This window comes from Colletotrichum aenigma (assembly GCF_013390185.1).
Source record: "Colletotrichum aenigma strain Cg56 chromosome Unknown KSG_Cg56_contig02, whole genome shotgun sequence".
In the NCBI taxonomy this organism is placed as follows: domain Eukaryota; kingdom Fungi; phylum Ascomycota; class Sordariomycetes; order Glomerellales; family Glomerellaceae; genus Colletotrichum; species Colletotrichum aenigma.
Genome location: NW_023500908.1, coordinates 5,461,862 through 5,478,139, shown reverse-complemented (window position 1 = coordinate 5,478,139; position 16,278 = coordinate 5,461,862). Strand labels below are relative to the sequence as shown.

Here is a 16,278-nt window from a genome sequence, read left to right as displayed (position 1 = left end):
CCGCCCGGCGGTACGTCTTAACGGGAGAGTCCGCGCAACCAGCAGCGACGGCTACTCGCAGGATTTGAGGTCCGCTTCAGGCGGTCATCATAATCATGAAAAGACGGCCGCACGAAAAGTTTCACGGCGTATTATTACTCGTGTGTCTCAGAATTTTCGGCATACGTCCGGCTCTACTCCTGAGCGGCCCCGGGCCCTTTCGCCGGTCCGCAATACCGCGACAACTTAGCGGACAGGACTTCGCACTTACGGCCCGAGTTTTGACGCGAGTGCGATAGATGGGCGAAGCATGAAGACCTCAGCCACACCGGTATCATTTGCCCGACCGGTGCTACGAGCGTAAACCTCCGTCTAGGTGATCGATCGAGACGCGATCGAGATGCGGAAGGGTCTCGCAGCATTGCATGCTACACGAGTTTACATTCCGCTCATTGACTCATGTTCACGTCAAAACTCACTGGCGACTCTTTGGATACTGAAAGATTGTTCATGACGGGTAATAATTGTCTGGCTAATTCAAGTTCTCAACGTCTGATAAAATCGGCGCTCAAAATCACCAATCAAGCTTGGAGATCAACAATACATATTCAGTAACGTAAGTGACTAGACCATTTTGCCAGTAGACCTCATCGCTCCTGTGGCGGCTATCCTGGTAAGTTGAGCGCTCTTGCGCCCATGCCTGCCGTGCACCAAAAGCAACCTTGCACAAACCCCATCTTGCTAAACGCCCCATATTCCAATGAAATCTTCCATCGTAAAGGTGCTGTTGGTCGTATTTTCAGTTATCTTGAACCTTTGGAGAGAAATACGAAGACATGTAGAGACCCTTGGTGCCGTAGTTGTACGATACATATGACAGTCCTCCAGGCTTGGAGTAGTCTCGGCCGGGCCTATGAGCTTCAATTAGCCAGTGTATGCAAGATCAAGTTGAAGCTTCCTACTCACAGCTTGGCAGTTTCGTGGGCGCCTCTGGAAAACTTTTCTGCAGACTCGTCCCATCCTACATTCTGCAGGGCCTGCGTGAAGGTCTCAATCGTCTGTGCATCGCTCCGTGACGTCTGACCCCACGGCAAGTGAGCCTTGATGTCAATCCGGTCTTCATTCTGCTTCAGCTCGAATGCAAAGCAAATGCCCTTGTGCAAGTTCTGCATATCTCTGGCATCCTTTCTCTGGTTCGCGGCCATGCCTTCGGGCTCATCGAGAAGGAGATGCCAGACTTTCTCTGCGTATTCAACGCCCTTCATTGTTGCGTCGTCGGTCTGGGTTCCGCCAAGAGTGAGAACGTCTGCAAGTACCGCTTTTGAGTTCGACGTTGTGCGGGCATATACTTTGACTCGGGCCTTGTGGGGGTCGACGCAGTCAATTGCCATCATCTCGACCGGACAAGGCTCTTTGCATGTGGCAAGGTACTTCTGGAGCTTCTCGGATGCCTTGTAAAGCTTGTCGCCGCAGGGCTGCAGGTCGCGAATCATATCAAAGACCAGCTTTTCTGTTGTGACGTTGAGGGCGAAGTGCTTGAGGACGGGGAAGAAGTAGGCCTTCAGGAATCGCTGCGAGCGCTTCATATCGTAGGCGAGGAAAAGTTGTGGTACGCGCTTGACAAAAGCCGGCATCCGCGATCGAGCAATGGCGGCCTCTTCAGGTGTGACGAACCATCTTCGTAAAATCTGCTCATACCAGCGCATGTCGACTCCAGATGACACCTGCGAGAGGATCGGAATCATGGCAGCGCCAATCTCCCCAGCAAAAGGATCCTCATCCGAACCGGCGGAATCGCCAAGAGGCTCGAAGGTGTAGCGGATCACTCCGTCATCGCCTTTTGTGAAGTTCCACGATGGTTCGAACGTAGAACCGTCGTAAGTGAGCAGAGGTCGAACCTTGGCTTTGGGTGTCGGCAGGCCAAACGAGGGCACCACCACGTCACGGAAGACGCGCAGGTGGTCCACCTTCTCCTCAGGTGTGTACCCCTCAGCGCTCGTGAGCAGAGTGTTCAGCAGCGGCGCGCATCTATCCCACCACCACCTGTGCTTAGGGTTTAGGGGAGGGTCAATAGGAATAGTGCCTTCGGTGACAGCTGAGGGATGAGCTTTCAGAGGTGACTGAAGGCTATCGTTAGTGGTGTCGAGGATTGCAGTTGGTGCCATTGTCAAAAGATCAACAGAAGTTAATATGCGAGAGTCAAAATATTTAGGTGGGCGTTGGATAGGGTTCAGTTGCTCTCGGACGAAATGATGTGCAGCACGAGGTTGTCTTTATAACGTAGGCGATCAACATTCCATTTCGAGAGAGTCGCTCTTCAATGACACGGAGAAATTCTGCGGACGTCACAGTCCATGTCTGTCGGCTTTCAGGCGTTGACAGACAGGGAAATTCGTACGGCGACTATCGCGACTTCGGCAACATTGGCCGCGAGATACACTCGCGTTCCTCGCGTGATGAGAAATCGCAGGACTCAGGAGCCAGACTCTGGCCATGTCCGGTGCCAGATTGCGAAAACGTCACTCAGACACGGCAATATCCTGGGCACTACCCTTCCGGTTGCATGGGTATGCCTACGTTCGACCGACTGAAAGGGCAGAATTTGGGTGTTTGGTCAAGGAAACTCAGCCTTTTCTTGCTGTCAAGTCCAGTTAAGCGCGACGCTAGAGGCTGAATCACGTAGATGGACATCTGCAACAGACATGGGATGCCCTGCTATGGTGACGTACTTAGATCAGGCGAAACACTATTTCATGATGGAGTGGCATTTACTTCGTAATCGAAACATATACGGGTACGAATATTCGTATAAGCCCGTCCGTCACGGCCAATTACACCCACCGGATGGCGGTGTACCTAAGTCATTCTACGAATCCCACCGCAGCCGGGCTCCCTCAGCCTCCAAAGACGGAAGGAATATGCAACTCTCGAGCGACTTTGAAATCAGATGGAACAAGAACAACAAACATTTTTGAAAAGCTTGAACTCCTTAAAGTGTTCCACAAGGCTTCGGGTATGCACCACCGGCAACTAGCGGTGGTGTCGAGATCACACCCTTAAGGCCGTAGGGATTCAGGCTCGGATATTTCCAACGGACTCGGCAAAGTTCGACACGTATATCGTCCCCCGAATTCAGTAATTTGGGTCGAACTGGAGCCTCAGGGATCGGACCTCCTTCACGTGGATCATGTAACTTCAATCAAGTCATGTTCGATGAACTGTTCACATCTGTTTCTGGAACATCGCCGGCGGCGGCTTCGGGAGCCCGAACGTCCGCAATCGTGCGGTCTCCGTCATGAGCTCATCCTGAGCTCCATAGCTTTAGAGCTCCTGAGAGGCCCATTTTGGTTCTTTCGAGTAATAAAAGAGCTACATCCCTTCTACTCATAGCGCGTATCAATCATCCACCAAAATCATCCTTGACTCACTTCAAAGAGCTTCTACTCCTTCTTAGATCTCTCAGACTTGTCTCAAGAATCTTTCCATCATACTACCACTGATATCACAACATGGCGCCTGGTCTGACCAGCACAGTCAAGGACACGAATGGCTCCAGCGGGGCCGTTCCAGTTCCCAGATTCCTCCCACCTGGTGTCTCCGTCGAGAAGTTCCAAGAGTTCGCCTCCCAACTGCTGCAGACTGTTGGAAAGGAGAACCTCCAGATCATCAGCAATGAAACTGTGCTGGACGATGGCGATTACCTCACTGTCGACTGTTTGACTCACGACATGCACCACCTCTATGAGCGGGAGGAATTCGTTGGCAGCGCTCTCATCCACCCCAAGAATGTCACCGATATTCAAGCTATCGTCAAGCTCTGCAACGACTTTCTCGTGCCCGTATGGACCTTCAGCAGAGGCCACAATGTTGGCTACGGTGGTGCCGCCCCAAGAGTATCTGGCAGTCTGGTCATGAATCTTGGAACACATTTGAACCGTATTCTCGAGGTTAATGCCGAGGATTGCTACTGCCTTGTCGAGCCTGGCGTGACATACCTTCAAATGCAGAAGTATCTCAACGACAACGGACTCGCCGATAAGGTCTGGCTGGATTCTCCTGAGCTCGGCTACGGATCTATGATCGGCAACGCGTTAGATCATGGAGTGGGCTTCACGCCTTACGGAGACCATTGGATGATGCATTGTGGCATGGAGATTGTTCTTGCCAACGGCGAAGTTGTTCGCACTGGTATGGGCGCTATGCAGAGCCCAGAAGGCCGCGCTCAAGCTGCAAAGGGCGTCCCTCCCCAAGACCAGCATCAGAACGAGTGCTGGCAGCTATTCCCCTACGGATTTGGCCCCATCAACGACGGCATCTTTTCTCAGAGCAACAATGGTATCATCACCAAGATGGGCATGTGGCTCATGCCTGCAGCACCGGGTTTCACTCCATTCATGGTCACCTATGAGAAGGATGAGGATCTTGCGGCTGTTGTCGACATCATCCGCCCCCTACGTGTGGTAAGTAGTCGGATCTTTCGTCCTGCTCAATGGGGCTCGCTAACGAATGTGTCTAGAATATGGTTCTTCAGAATGCTGCCAGTCTGCGTCACATTGCGCTCGATGCTGCCCACTACCATCCCCGCACAGAGTACACGGACGCAGGACTTGACGTTCCCCTCACTGAGGAGCAGCTTGATGCGGCAGCTAAGAAGGTCAACTTGGGACGGTGGGTCTACATCGGCGCTGCTTACGGACCCGAGCCCATTCGCAAGGCACATCTTGAAATCACAAAGAGGGAGATGACCAAGGTGCCGGGCAGTCGATGGTTCTTGCTTGAGGACCGCAAGGAAGAGTTCAGCACTCTTCACTGTCGTTCAGACACCATGCAGGGTATCCCAACGTGGGATGAGTTGAGATGGTTGAACCAGTAAGTCGTAACCACAAACCATGAGACGTCCTATCTGACAGCGAGCGTAGCTGGATTCCCAACTGCACCTTCTTGTCCTTTTCCCCAATCTCCAAGGTCGATGGCAAGTCGGCGCAAAAGCAATACGAGATGGCCAAGAAGCGCTTTGCCGAGGCCAAGATGGACTACTTCGGTATCCTCAGCATCGGAATGCGAGAGATGCGTAAGTTTCTCCAACGGGTTCCCCGGCTCGAGCCGGCATTGAAATGGTGACTGCTCACACGTGGCCGCACAGACAACATTGTATGCATCGTCTACAACCGGGAGGATCCCGATGCACGTCGCCGTGCGCAGTGGCTCGTCCGTACCATGATCCAGGACTGTGCGGACAACGGCTGGGGCGAGTTCCGAACTCACGTTGCGCTGATGGATCAGATTGCGGACACTTACGACTTCAACGACCATGCGCTGGGCAAAATGAACCAGACCATCAAGGACGCGTTGGATCCCAACGGTATCCTGGCACCAGGCAAGAGTGGTGTTTGGCCCAAGAGTTATGATAAGTCGAAGTGGGCGCTGGGCAAGGATTATATCAAATAGACAGGAGTTGATGGTTCATCGCAACCCGGCACATTAGCACCTCATTTGTATATAAAACTGAGTACCTGCATGTAATTAACACTAAGTCCCACTCCGTTGATCTCGAATCCGATTTCCATATTGCTTACAGAACGACTATGCGGAACATTCAATTTTCCCCAAGGAACCTAGCTCATGCTCCCACTTTACGAGAACACTCCGGGCGCAGCGCGGGCTGGCTTGATGAATTTGTGCTCTGCAATCCACACCCAGCAATCAGCGGTTCTCGCTTAATCAGCCCTGATGGTCTAGCGGTATGATTCTCCCTTAGGGTTGTCTTCGACTATTCGCTTCTGGGAGAGGTCCCAGGTTCGATCCCTGGTTAGGGCCCGTTACTTTTGCAAATCTGAACTTCATCTCTGATGGATTGTTCATGTTCATTTTTGCAAGCGCCAGTAGTTGGCGCTCAATTGCCGACAAGTCTGCGCTGATGAGGTCCTGAAGCCTTGTGAACCTTATTTTATTGATTTCTTAATGCGTGTTCTCTGCAGGACCTTTCAGTGTCGTTTTCCATTCCACATTCGAGTTTACCACCCACACATAGCGCATGAAGAATCATCGATGTAGATAGACTGCGGTTTGCTGAGCCATGTTGACCAAACATGGCTTTTCATAGCAACGACAGGAGATATCGGCCATCCGCTCGATCTTATGTCCATTGCGAGACCGAAACACTGGAACACGTGGACATAGTTTCAACGGGGGATCAACGTTTTCCGCACCTCCGGTGTCCGTTCACGGGCCGAGCAAACACGAGACGAAAAGCCGCATGTGCGTTGCTGCGACAAGGATGCAAGCTCTTTAAAACTTCGAAATTCTCCATGCAAGCTTTGATTACAGCCTAGCATGGCCGCGAATACGGATCTGATCTGGAGCTTGTCCCCTCGGTCTAGAATACGGTGCCGAATCGGATACCTAGCGACGCGTTTGAGCTACGAGAGGGACTCATCTGATGTTCCCAGACCAAAGCTTGCAGTGCACCAGCTGCTTAGCATAAGAACTCGACGCGTCTTTCATTTGTGCACTACTAATCACTCCGACACACTCCGTACTACACTTACACAAGCCAGTGTCCATACGAATTATGTTTGCCAAAATGTCTAACGGGACCACAAACAAGACCATCGCGCTCGTCACAGGGGCAAATCAAGGCATCGGCTATGAGATCGTCAAGCGATTGGCCTCGGAAAATCCAGACTATCATGTCTACATGACCGGCCGACGAAAAGACGCCATTGAGAAGTCCGCCGCAGAACTTCAATCGGCCGGCTGCGATGTCGAGCCATTGGTCCTCGATGTCACTTCCGATGAGAGCATAGCAGCTGCTGTAGAGCAAGTGCAGAAAAAGTTCGGCTACATCGACGTCATCGTCAATAACGCTGGAATTAATCGCGGCAAGGCCGAAGGCAACCTTCGACAACGGCTCCGGGAGGTCTTTGACACAAATCTCTTCGGAGCAGTGGAGGTCACAGACGCTTTCACACCGCTCTTGGAAAAGTCTTCAAAGACTCGACGTGTCGTGTTCATCAGCTCGGGGCTCGGGAGCCTCGCGGTTCGATCGGATCCAAGCCTGGGACCCAAGCGCGACTACCTTGAGTATGGGGCCAGCAAGGCGGCTTTGAACCACGCGACCTTGACATTTGCCTCTCGACACCACGGCGACGACTCATGGAAGTTCAACACATGCTGCCCCGGGTACTGCGCTACTAGCATGACCGATTACTCCGGCCCAGACGAGGCGTCACTTGGGTCTATTCGGGCTGTTGAACTTGCGACATTAGGACCTGATGGCGTCACGGGAACGTTTTCGAATAGGCAAGGGCTGTTGCCGTGGTAAGGGGATGGAAACTCTGTGGCTTTAGCCTCAGTGACAAGCTTCAAATACACAGCTAGAAGCTAAACAATGGGTTGATTTGCGATACGTAGCGGGTTGATGTTGAGATGTGCTTCGGGTGGATACGTCTGGGTGGTGGCTTCATTGAAAGCCAGGCAGTAGACAGATAATAGTCCTTAATACAGACTTCAGAGCGATTTAATCAGGGCTTGACCTTATTTTCCACCGTTGAACGTGCCCTAATCGCTGTTCAGGAACCCAGGTCGTGTTTTCAGACAGGGCCATCAATATTGCACATCATTTCACCAAAAAAAGGCCTAGATGTCGTTGAGATCGTGAAGCTGACAGGAGATGCATCTTCTGTGGAGTTGATAACGCAATCTGTACCACCGATACCTGCAGGGTCTCTTAAAACAGGCGTTGATTGGGCTGAACGCACGCTTGGATGTCACATAAGGGCGTGTAAAGCTTCCCCGCATCTGACACGTTTATTGACTTTGATGGTGCTCCAAGGCCCTCTCTTACTTGGCATCAACAGCAAAGAAAGATCCCAAAAGAACTCGGCATCAAGCTCAACATTTACTCGATCCACCATGACTGAACTTGAACCCACACGACGTCCGTTCAAGGGTTCATGCCACTGTGGGGAGACGCAGTATATCGTATTCCTCACCTTTCCCCATACCCTGCCTCCACCTCGTCCAACCAAAGAAAAGGGGCCACGAGCCCATCAGGAATTCTACCGATGCAACTGCACCACTTGTCAGAAGGCAGGCTTTTTCCATATGCGCCTCAACTCGGCCCCAGAGGATTTCATCCTGCTGCATCCTTTGGACCCATACAAGGATCTTGGTGACTACACAGTCTACCAGAAAGACTTGCACTTCCTCTTCTGCAAGACGTGCGGGATGCGATGCTTCATTCTCATGGGACAAGGCGAGGTTACAGAGGTCGATTTGGAGGCTCTCGGCGTCAAGTCCGACGGTGAAACCCAGGGTAATAACGTCGACGGCAAGAAGCTGACAAAGGTTTGGAGACCTTCGAAAGACAGTTGGAAAGAGGGCAAAAGGTTTGGGAGTTACCTAAGCGTCAATGGCTACTCTGTCGATGCTGGCCAGGAGGGGTTCGACTTGCGTGAGATTACCGAAAAGAAGTGGGTGGGATACCTCGATTGGCTGGAGCTGAAATCTGAAGGGTCTCAAGGGACTCGTTTCGACCGACCTTGGGAAGGAGGCGCTTATTGAGCCGAGTGGTGGACTGATTCTTCAGCAAAGGCTTCGGTTGTTAAGGGTCCTGTGGAGTTAGATAAATGACGAAAAGATCCGGTTGGTCTTGGCTGCTGGGCCCTCGAAGAAGTTGATAAGACCGACATTTCCCCCGTATCCATTGAAGGATGCGCAACCATGATAAGACTCTAGGTTTGACTGTTTCGCCCTCGTACAACCGCCTCGCCTTCAGCTGGAAGGCCTGATAAGCCGTAGGATTGACCCCTGCTATCTGCCATCTCAAGTTGCGGCGGTTAAGACTCCGCCCGAGTTGCGGGGCCGCACGACGTAATATCGATGCGGACGTCTGCGGCCCGCATCCGGTTGCTTGACGCGGGGTCACCGTTCCCCGCGATAACTCGGTGGAGACCGTTAGTTAGTTGCAGATAACACCCGTGAACCATCGGGTTAATGCAGTCAGGTGTCCATCGGGCAGGGAACCGGCAGAGAGCTGAGGCCGCTTGTCCGCCATCCTCCATTATCTCTGAGGCAGAGCCAACAGAGCATGGGCCAGTAATTACGGACAGCTATCTCTGGTCAGCCTACTCGGGATTAGATCCATGCTATTGGCTACTGCATGTAGTCAGCCAAGGACTTGTCCATGTTGATATAAAACATGCCCGTCATCCGTTCCAAGGTCGTGGAACCAAAGAAAGTTCCATGCTTGGTCAAATTCAAAATACCCCAGATTTTCAGCTGAATTCCTCAAACATTGCCTCCTTCACTTCTCCAGTCCCGAATCAACATGACTGTCCGCACTGTCAAGGTCGCCTGCACCCAGGCCGAGCCCGCTTGGGTCGACCTCCCCGCTGCCGTCGAGAAGACGTGCAAGCTCATCACTGAAGCTGCCTCCAACGGCGCCCAGCTCATCGCCTTCCCGGAGTGCTGGATTCCCGGCTACCCATGCTGGATTTGGTCGCGTCTCATCGACTTCGACCTCAACGTCAAGTACATCAAGAACTCTCTCGCTGTCGACTCCCCGGAAATGGGCACCATTCAGGCCTGCGCAAAGGCGAACAACATTGCCGTATCCCTCGGCTTCTCTGAGAACGACAACAACTCCCTCTTCATTGCGCAAGCCCTCATCGGCCAGGACGGCGAGATCAAGGTCCACCGCCGCAAGATGAAGCCCACGCACATGGAGCGCACCATCTTTGGCGACGCGTCCGGTCACTGCCTGAAGAGCGTCGGCGAGCTCCCTTTCGCGCGTGTCGGTTCTCTGGCCTGCTGGGAGCACATCCAGCCGCTGCTGAAGTACAACACCATCGCCCAAAAGGAGGAGATCCACGTCGCAGCGTGGCCGAGCGTTACCCCGCATGGAGGTGGCCCCGATATGTGGTCCATGAGCGCTGAAGGTTTGTGACGATCCCACCAATGACTAGCCACTTAATTAGGTAGTGGTTCCGAATTATTGGCACTAACAACCAACCCGAGTAGGATGCCAAACGCTCTCCCGCACATATGCGATTGAGTCAAATGCCTTCGTGCTCCACAGCACTGCTCTGATTACCGAGAAGGGTGTTGCGGCGCATGGCAGCGCCCAGGGTGCCATTATGAACAGCCCCGGAGGCGGCACGTCGGCCATTTTTGGCCCTGATGGCCGTAGGCTTACGGAACCTGTCGATGACACCACGGAGACGATTCTGTACGCTGATTTGGACATGGACATGATTCACAGGACGAAGATGTTCGCGGACTGCACGGGTCACTACAGCAGACCTGACCTTTTGAGACTGTCTGTTGACAAAGAGATCAAGGTCGTTCTTAGGCTGCACAGCGATGCTGACAAGGATTCAAAATCGGAAGAGTCTGTGGTGGTGTTGTAGTTGCTTCAGCGGGAATGTTTGTCAGTGGGCATGTATGATGAGTTCGGCACGTAATTAATACCACCATTTTGCATTCAGTGGATCAAATTTCAAAGTTGTCAGGGGGAGGGGTTAGCGTTTCAATTTCTCTGTTTGGTGATCATAATCGTTCGCTCGGTCTATACGCACTTTTCGTTCTTAGTCTTACATTGAGTTCCCCGATAGCCAATTGAAGTCCTCGCAGTTCGCTAGCCCTTGGAAAGCCTGGAAGATGTCAACAGAGCCAACCGGATCATTGCGGTCCACGCCAAGCCCAGACACGTCCAGCGTCCCCAAAGAAGCGAATGAGTTCATGTTTAGTGTCCCAAAGTCTACTGGTGCCTCCGAAGGTGCGGCCCCATACTTGTCCCATTCATACTCGAGACCGACTTGATTGGCAGCAGCGGTGCTACAGTCGCTGGTCGACCTGTCCAGCGTGGGTGCAGCGTTATAATCCCGATCAGCTCCCGGAGCGGTCGGCTCAATCTGGTAGCTGAACTCAATCGGCAGAGCTCTCATGACGCCCCAACGTTGTGCGAGAACGCGGATCACCGTGATGCTCTTTACCGCACGAACAGGCCAGGCGATTTGCAGTTCCCGCAGTAGCTCGAGGCATTGGCGGAGCCAGTACGTGCTTTGGTGGCGGAGGGCCGGGGTCCAGCTTGTGGCATTCATGAGGTGAACGATGGCTGCGCTGAGGAGATGGTGGATGATGACGGGGTTCGGTGGTGTCTCGAACCCATGAGCGCGGCGGTAGGTCCTGACGAGCCGTGAAGTCGCGGTTGCGGCTCCGGTGAGAGACCGCAGGACGAGGAGCATGAACTCTGAGTTCTGTCCACCGGTGGCTGTCGACGACGAGGATGAAGCCTGGGAGATGGTGGCGAATATGCGCAGGAAAGGAGGCATGGTGATGAGAATCGTCATCTGGTATGCCAGGTGGAACAAGATAACCGGCTTTGGTGTTGAATCGCCGGTCAGGTGAAGTCTGTTGTCACGGGACCGGAAGAAGGCGTTGAGGGCATCTTGGCTTGCGACTAAGATGCGGACTTGTTGAGGTATTGGAAGTGACTCGAACGTCGTTGAGAAACTAAGCGACTAATGTTAGGCAAGTTCTGTTTCCTTGGTTGAGAATGAGCCGACTTACACCTGGTCCATATACTGGTCATGGAGATACCATAGTTTGCACTGCCATGCAAAGGATACTTGAGCTAGATCCGCCGTAGAGCTCTCAAAGGTTGTATCAAAGTCAGGCACATTTACCCTCCGCCAGGGCAGAGCACAGTTGCGACCAAGGATAGATATAGCTGTGCGATCGATGATGTAAAACATCCAGAAAGTCCGGATATCTTGTTCGCTTGCCTCAAGCTGTCTTGCCTCGCATTCATCAAGAGCCATGACATGCAACCTCAGATGCACGCACATACCTGCAGCCATTGAGATGAAGATCCACCCAAAGTGATCTCTGCCTAGAGCTAGAGATCTCCAGGACATCATGGAGAGACCCTGGATAACCTTGACCGTGGGGGCTAATCGACAGCAGGTGAAGGCGAGGCTTTCGGCAAACTGGCCAAAGGTGTCGCCAATATTCATGGCATCCGGTCTGAGTGAAAAGGTCGTTCCTGTGGCGATGATGGCGCTGTGTAAGAATGCTTCGTCGGGGGCCTGGTAAGGGTACCTCTGGAGGAAGTCGATGTTCGTATACTGGGTGAACTGATGCTCTTTGTTGATGTTCTGTAAGAAAGTGTCGGCCATCTCGTGTATGAGACCTGGTTGTCGACAATACGCGAGAACATTTTCTGGCGGCACGAACTGTGCCGATGGAGGGGCTTCTTGAGCTGCCTCGAGGGCGTATTTGGATCCAGTGGTGGGGTCGTTGATGATGGTCACGCCATCGCCAACATTCGTCCTCCACAGCATCACACACAGCTCCTCCATGGCCCGTTGAGACCTCTCTTGACTTTGGGCATCCTTGCCTGTCGATGGGGTGTCGTTCAAATCACCCCGGAACTCTACTGTAGGGCCCTTGGTGGGGACAGCTTCAGCTAGCTCAGCTGCCTCGGCATCATCGAGGCCTTCATGGAGGGCATCGGACTCGGGTAGTATTTGTTCGCTCAATGATACTGGTGGTGATGTCTCCTTCTCCGAGCCGTCCTGTTGCTTTTCCAGAGCCAGCAAGAGGGACTGTACTTGGGCCTCGAGGGCTCTGACATAATCCTCGTCCCAGTACTTTCGTCTGTGAAGGTTGTGTCAGTGTGACGGCATCCTGGGTATCCCGTGCCGTCTGACTGCAGCACAGATGGCAACGTACTTCCTGGGCCTCTGTTCTGTGTAAACACATTCCCTATTCTGCCTGCTGCATAGCGAACATGCAGGACGGGCTGCATCGCACTGCCGACGGTATGTAGTTAGTCACGGCAGTTCGCGAAACTAACAAGGGACCTCGCCCCATGGGGTATAGGGAAAGGGGAAAGGGAGAGCACATTTAGGCAGATTGGTCTGGAAGGCGACCGATGGGGTGACCTACTTTTCGCTTCCCCGCCCTGCACCGGTCGCAAGCGAAGCTTGTTGGCTTCTGGGACATGGCTGGTCTTGGGAGAGGGAATCAAATCTTTTGCACACTGACACACACGCGAAAAGCAAGCACTGTAGGTTTATCCGGAAAACCCGCGTGCGAGTCGCTCGCCGTCCGAGGAGGACCGGTGAGAATGGCAGCGGCAGCTCGCTACTTTCGGCCAACGGGGGCCGCTCTTCATTTGCTGATCGGCGCCCTTCAGTTTACAGGGCGGTCAGACTCAGGGGCAGGACTCTGGGACGACGACTCGAACGGGGAGCTCGGGTTCATCGATATCTCGCCGCCACGCAAGCTTGACCTGACGTCGCCTGTCGCGAGATGTTATCGGGTGGTTGCGGGGTGGAGACCTCCGCAGGATAAGGTGCAATTAAGTAGGTGGATGAGCCATGTCAACCGTCGGGCGGTGGAGGTCGAGGTGAGGGGGATAGGAAAAGTTCAGATGTCTCAACGCGGGGGCTGACTGTCTTTGACGTGGTTGGTCGCTGCAGCTGACCTAACCAACGGAATGCGTGACGCCATGCCCTTTGTTTTCGGTCTAGAAGCTTGTCGGCTCCTTCTTCAGCCCTCTTCACCGAGCCTTTCAGCAAAGGAGGCCAGACGGCTTTGCCACGACCGAGAGAGCGTTGACAATGAGAGTCAGGGTGAGAGAGTCATGACTGTGGAGCCCGGCCTTTTTTAACCATTCCTTTTTCACATAGCGAATACAACAAAGAAAAGAGCTTGGGCCAATGAAACTCGACAAATTTGAGAGTTGTCGGAATCAAAATGATGTTTCCGATTGGCCCATTTGATTCCGGCGATTGCGTTGAGGGAGGCAATAATAGAGCCAGTTACCCAGCCTCGGCGCCTTCAACCGTCGACCTCAGCAATGAGTCTCAGCCTTGTGTTTCATAGATCGGAATTAAGAAGTTTTCTTGTTGAACAACACGCGAAAGAAAATTCGCCTGCGAACTTCTGAGCATTGCAGCTGTGGCTAAGTGTGAGATGCAGGCGGCCAGCGATAAATTCCTCGTCGAGATGAAATGGGATTCGGGTGATACCACTTGTGTAATGTTCAGTAATTATACGAGGCTTTGTGTGTAAGTCTATCGGACCAGGACATAAACACCGAGTGGAAATTTGCTCTAAATTAAGCGCCAGGGGCGGTCTTTGACCCAGTGGACTTGAAGAATTGCGGGTAGGCATCCCTCAACTCTCGCAAGTGACGAATTTGATGAGTCGACGCTTTCGTCTCAGGAACTGGCAGATCTTCTTCTACCAAATGCGCTGCAGTCCAGCTAAGCTCTTCTGCACTCTTGCAGTTGGCGTATGAGTCATCTATGGTGCACTGTAAGCATGGTGAAATATCGAGGGCATCTTCATTTGAGAATCTCGGTGCAACTCACCTACAAAGTAACAGTCTTCGGGTCTGTCAATTCCAGCTTCAAGCATTGCCTTGTGGAACATAGCCTTTGCAGGTTTGCAAATGAAGGGTACTTGGCCGTAGTCGCAGTACGTAAGACCTTCGAACTGATCCTCAATTCCTAGTAGCTTCACAACGCGCTTTCCGTGGTTGACGTATGCGTTCGTAAAGAGCCATAGTCTAACCTTGTCCCTGTCGATCTCCTCTAGGAGTTGCCTGAGCTCCGCGTCTGGCTTGAGAATGTTCTCCAGGGGAAGGGCGTCGTCTACTTTAGCATTGAAGTCCATGGGGTCAATCTGGTGATGTCGCACGAGGCCCTCGATAGCCAAGCCGTAAACGGTGTAGTACTCATAGGTCAGTCTCGTGGCCTCTTCAGTTGGCAATGAGAGGTGTGTGATGAAGTATTGGTCGATGAGCTTGGCCATCATTGTGTGAATCTTGTGACCTACGAATGGCTATGTCAGTTTCAATGTGTTCAGGGATGAACTCGCTACTTACTGCGGGAGTAAAGGCAGTTATCGATATCACTAAAAGTTCATCAGTCCAGTACGCGATTTTAGATGAGGTCGTATTCCGGATGAAGGTGCATCTGTCAGCTTACAAGAATAGCACCGGCTTGCTGGATGGCACTCCGTTCGCAGTTGACTCTCCCATAATGGATCTAGTCTCAACGTTCCCTATTAATGTTCCTTAAGGCGTAGTGTACTACAATAGGCAAGTGAGAAGACGTTTGATGTGATGTTCGATTGTCAACGACGGTGAGTCAGCGGGTCAAATTGCGGTGTGTCCAGCTAGAACTCATAGTTTCAGCGCACCTTTATACCTATAAATGATTGGCTCCTCACTGATTGAGTTTAGCGTCAGCGGGAATTGCGCCCTGTGAATCATCGATTGGCCACCAGCGTCACCCCTGCGTTAGACTGGCCCACTCTCAGTCGGGACGGAATATCGGAAAATGCATAGAAGGCGATCATGACCTTGAATCCGATGACAGCAGAATAGGCAATACCCACAGCAAACTTGTCTGTCATTTTGATTTTGATGTAAGCTTGCGGCAGGACAGCAGATTCTGTGGGCAACCCTGGGCTTCTACCTCTGAGTAGTCGACGAGTCACGCCCACTCACTGTAGGCTAGCTTGACAGTCACTGAGATCTGATTCCGCGCTCACTCGCAATGTCCGATGAGAGATTGCTCTAGAACTCATCAAAGAGGAAACATAAATACTTGCTAGTTCCACTTAGAATGCCAACATCATATCGCTCATTTAGAGAATTGCGCAAAATAAACCTATTCCTAGGGCCCACATCTACCAGCCTTCTCGTTGATGGCGCAGCGTCTCTCACCATTTCCAGCTGTGATACGTTAGCCCACTGACTTCGAGAGGGGGATATAGGGTTGAAGGTGCATACATCCTGGACAAAAGAGACGCCTTCCAGTTCCGTCATTCAAACATGCCAGACAGTCTGAGTCTTTCGCACAAAGGCCTTCGGAAGGACGTTAACATCAGATCCCACACGTTTTAAGGAACCAATTACTTACTACCCACACTACCCTGTCCCACTGCGACTGCTCCGAAGAGGAGGAAGGACAGAGAAATTGGGACAATCAAGAACTTCATGGTCGGAAGTGTTGAATGATTTATAATACTAATAGTACAGAAAGAGGCAGAAACACCAGCAACTCCCCACGTATTTATAGGTGCGCATCATGGCTGTAAGCGACGTTTTTCAATACAGCTTGGGAATATGAAATGTAGGGCGTACGGATACGGCTATTTTGGAACCATCGCCAGCGAATAAGGTTTTGTCTGACACGTTGCGTACAACCGAACACAGTGCCCGTACTTGTGACGCTGATAAAACTCACTTCGGCGTCTTTATGGCGACTTAGTAAG

At 52.3% G+C, this 16,278-nt stretch overlaps 8 protein-coding genes across 8 annotated transcripts; 4 read left to right on the top strand and 4 right to left on the bottom strand.

Annotated features, from left to right (window-relative positions):
• Positions 1–778: 778 nt before the first annotated feature.
• Positions 779–2,144, bottom strand: ltmF-1 (Indole diterpene prenyltransferase ltmF; the record flags this gene model as incomplete). The annotated part of the gene is made up of 2 exons (XM_037318759.1): positions 779–890; positions 946–2,144. The coding sequence occupies 2 exons, from the start codon at positions 2,142–2,144 to the stop codon at positions 779–781; spliced, it is 1,311 nt and encodes a 436-aa protein (XP_037182557.1).
• Positions 2,145–3,488: 1,344 nt separating this feature from the next.
• VAOA-1 (Vanillyl-alcohol oxidase) lies at positions 3,489–5,427 on the top strand (the record flags this gene model as incomplete). Its single annotated transcript, XM_037318758.1, has 4 exons — positions 3,489–4,439; positions 4,496–4,848; positions 4,899–5,050; positions 5,123–5,427. The coding sequence occupies 4 exons, from the start codon at positions 3,489–3,491 to the stop codon at positions 5,425–5,427; spliced, it is 1,761 nt and encodes a 586-aa protein (XP_037182558.1).
• A 1,135-nt stretch (positions 5,428–6,562) lies between these two features.
• On the top strand, positions 6,563–7,303 carry tropE-3 (Short-chain dehydrogenase/reductase tropE; the record flags this gene model as incomplete). Its single annotated transcript, XM_037318757.1, has 1 exon — positions 6,563–7,303. The coding sequence occupies one exon, from the start codon at positions 6,563–6,565 to the stop codon at positions 7,301–7,303; it is 741 nt and encodes a 246-aa protein (XP_037182559.1).
• A 782-nt stretch (positions 7,304–8,085) lies between these two features.
• Positions 8,086–8,544, top strand: CGCA056_v003499 (uncharacterized protein; the record flags this gene model as incomplete). Its single annotated transcript, XM_037318756.1, has 1 exon — positions 8,086–8,544. One exon carries the CDS (start codon positions 8,086–8,088, stop codon positions 8,542–8,544), a length of 459 nt encoding a protein of 152 aa, XP_037184217.1.
• A 766-nt stretch (positions 8,545–9,310) lies between these two features.
• Positions 9,311–10,391, top strand: CGCA056_v003498 (Arylacetonitrilase; the record flags this gene model as incomplete). The annotated part of the gene is made up of 2 exons (XM_037318755.1): positions 9,311–9,920; positions 10,003–10,391. 2 exons carry the CDS (start codon positions 9,311–9,313, stop codon positions 10,389–10,391), a joined length of 999 nt encoding a protein of 332 aa, XP_037184218.1.
• Positions 10,392–10,574: 183 nt separating this feature from the next.
• On the bottom strand, positions 10,575–12,858 carry nit-4-5 (Nitrogen assimilation transcription factor nit-4; the record flags this gene model as incomplete). Its single annotated transcript, XM_037318754.1, has 3 exons — positions 10,575–11,496; positions 11,554–12,642; positions 12,842–12,858. 3 exons carry the CDS (start codon positions 12,856–12,858, stop codon positions 10,575–10,577), a joined length of 2,028 nt encoding a protein of 675 aa, XP_037184215.1.
• Positions 12,859–14,110: 1,252 nt separating this feature from the next.
• CGCA056_v003496 (Uncharacterized protein) lies at positions 14,111–15,037 on the bottom strand (the record flags this gene model as incomplete). The annotated part of the gene is made up of 4 exons (XM_037318753.1): positions 14,111–14,298; positions 14,367–14,828; positions 14,882–14,910; positions 14,985–15,037. The coding sequence occupies 4 exons, from the start codon at positions 15,035–15,037 to the stop codon at positions 14,111–14,113; spliced, it is 732 nt and encodes a 243-aa protein (XP_037184216.1).
• A 640-nt stretch (positions 15,038–15,677) lies between these two features.
• CGCA056_v003495 (uncharacterized protein) lies at positions 15,678–16,002 on the bottom strand (the record flags this gene model as incomplete). The annotated part of the gene is made up of 3 exons (XM_037318752.1): positions 15,678–15,736; positions 15,794–15,868; positions 15,924–16,002. 3 exons carry the CDS (start codon positions 16,000–16,002, stop codon positions 15,678–15,680), a joined length of 213 nt encoding a protein of 70 aa, XP_037184213.1.
• Positions 16,003–16,278: the final 276 nt, after the last annotated feature.